General features: G+C 58.3%; 1 protein-coding gene across 1 annotated transcript in view; it reads right to left on the bottom strand.

Moving 5' to 3' along the window:
• The window catches only part of AHCYL1 (adenosylhomocysteinase-like 1), a gene marked incomplete at its 3' end in the record, with an annotated part of 8,252 nt that overhangs the window by 4,028 nt on the left and 1,750 nt on the right, over positions 1-2,474 (bottom strand). Inside the window, exons 4-8 of the mRNA XM_010144152.1 lie at positions 1,828-1,930; positions 1,488-1,582; positions 551-657; positions 357-473; positions 90-153 (exon numbers count right to left, since the gene is read on the bottom strand). Of these exons, the coding sequence (XP_010142454.1) occupies positions 90-153; positions 357-473; positions 551-657; positions 1,488-1,582; positions 1,828-1,930 (486 nt within the window). The remainder of the gene's footprint in view (positions 1-89; positions 154-356; positions 474-550; positions 658-1,487; positions 1,583-1,827; positions 1,931-2,474) is intronic.

Raw genomic sequence — 2,474 nt, 5'->3', positions numbered from 1 at the left:
AAGGAGGCGGCAGGGCGCTGACCTCGGGGGAAGAGTGGCTTGAGGGAGGCTGACTCACAGCTCCACCAACTCCCGCTTACGAAACTCACCTCCCCATAACCACAAACCACCACTTGCTTCCCTCCGAACATCACGTCCGTGGTCCTCTTCAGGCTGGGGGACATAGAGAGACCTGTGTTGGGATTAGTCCAGCGCACACCACTGACGGCACCAGGGCAGCGCTGTGAGAGCCCCACAAACCTCGCACCCAGCAAGGGCCAAGCAACGAAGAGCTTGGTCTCTGCTCCAGAGGAGCCACAGCCAAATCCACCATGTGAGAGAGCGGCTTTGGGGATGAGGAGGAGGAATGGACTCACCCGTCCAGGATGGATTCCCGGCAGCAATACAGGTTATCAAATTTCTGCTTGGTGACGGAGTCGTTCACGTTCATGGCTGGGACACACAGTTTCCCCGCCTTGGAGAGCTGGTAGAGCCTGGAAGAGGACACAGGCAGATCAGAGAGCAGCAACCCAGTGAGAGATCTCCACATCGGCCTTCTTGAAGCTCATACCTGTGCACGCCTGTCACACTCTCCTCCACGATCCCTCGGATCTTCTTGAATACGTTGGGGTATTTCTTGTAAACCCAATGGGTCAGGTCCCCACCGTCGTCCAGGATCTAGAGAACAGGCAAGGAGGAGCATGGAGCAGCCAGGCCTTCCACTGGGAAAAGCACTCACTGGGGACAGGATGGGGAAAAAGAGATGGTGACCATCTTCAGGCAGAGCAGTTTGGGCAGAGGCCTGGGACAAAGACTCCTGGGTTCCTCTAGTTGCCAACAACTCAGGGTCTCCTTCAAAACACAGAGGATTTCTTCCCCCCAACCCATGGAGCTGAGGGATCCTATCAGGGTTTTCCGCCCCTGCTCTTGCTCTGTGGCCTGGAATCATGACCCCAGGCAGCACCAAGTAAACAGGCTGAGATCAGAAGGATGCCACGGCAGCCACGCCTGAAAGCAGACGGTCAGGAGGAAAAGGCTGCGGGGGCTGTCACGGCTCTGCTGACACATGCTGCCCTGTCATTAGTGATCACGGACCGTGCAGTGAGAGGCATCACCTGCTCACGGCAAGGGAAAGGTCCCCTGCAGAGACCTCCCTTCTCTTTGGGAGAGGGAAGATGGGATGTGTCAGGAGAGGAGCTGTTGGGGCAGGTCCCGCAGGGCTGACCCCAGGGGGAAAGAGGTCCTGTGGTTTCTCAGCTCGTTGGCAGCTCCGGCAGCGGACGCTCCCATGTCACTGGGCTGTACCAATTCGGGACATTGTCCCTGCAGCTCCTGCAACCCCCACCACAGCTCCTGCTGCTGTTCCCCAGGAACCCCACTTTAACAGGGACTCAGAGGCCTTCGCAGCCCCAGCAGACTCCCAGGAACAGACTCAGGGAGGGAAGGGTGAGGAGCACTCAGTCACCACTCCCTGGAGGGAAAGGACAGGCTGGAAAAAGGCTTGTTACCATGTTGGCCTGCCAGCCGTCCACGTTCACACAGCGGTCAATGCACCACCAGAAATCATCCTCCGACTCCCCCTTCCAGGCAAACACGGCAACACCTAGTAGAGGAGAAGCATCCTTGGCATCTGCGGCGCTTGGCAGAGCTCTCTCCTTCTTGGCCAACTCCGGAAAGCCACAGACAGGAGGGCCCAGGGGTCACGCAGAGATCAAACCGCAGCCCACAACAAGATCAGCCCTGTTTATCCCTCCTGAGAAGGTATTTGGTCCAAACTGCCCCTCAGACCAGCGGTCTGAGCCAAGGCTGCTGAGGCAGGAGGGGGGGGGAGGGCTCTGCTGGACTCACCAGCTTCTGCCAAGGCAGCTGCCACTTCGTTCTGGGTGGAGTAGATGTTACAGGCAGACCAGCGGCACTGGGCTCCCAGTGCACACAGAGTCTCGATCAGCACCTACGAGACAGCGGGATGAGAGGTGGCGACGGCTCCGGGCACAGCCTCATGCGATGGGCAGCAAGGAACCCATCAGAGGTAGCAGAAACACAGGCAGAAGAACCTTCCCCAGAGGTTTTCCTGGGTCTCCCAGTGCATACAGAGTCTCGATCAGCACCTACGAGACAGCGGGATGTGATGTGGCTACGGCTCCGGGCACAGCCTCATGCGATGGGCAGCAAGGAACCCATCAGAGGTAGCAGAAACACAGGCAGCAGAACCTTCCCCAGAGGTTTCTGGAGAAGTGAAGGTGTCTCCTCCAATTCCCCAAGGCTGGGAAGCTCAAGGGACTTTCTTCCCTGGGGAGAAGACGGCTCCGGGCACAGCCTCATGCGATGGGCAGCAAGGAACCCATCAGAGGTAGCAGAAACACAGGCAGCAGAACCTTCCCCAGAGGTTTCTGGAGAAGTGAAGGTGTCTCCTCCAATTCCCCAAGGCTGGGAAGCTCAAGGGACTTTCTTCCCTGGGGAGAAGCTGGTTTCTGCCACCCCAGACGCCCAAGCAA

This window comes from Buceros rhinoceros, unplaced genomic scaffold (assembly GCF_000710305.1).
Source record: "Buceros rhinoceros silvestris isolate BGI_N320 unplaced genomic scaffold, ASM71030v1 scaffold18869, whole genome shotgun sequence".
Taxonomy (NCBI): domain Eukaryota; kingdom Metazoa; phylum Chordata; class Aves; order Bucerotiformes; family Bucerotidae; genus Buceros; species Buceros rhinoceros.
Note: the sequence above shows the minus strand (reverse complement) of the source record. Positions and strands in the feature narration are given on the sequence as shown.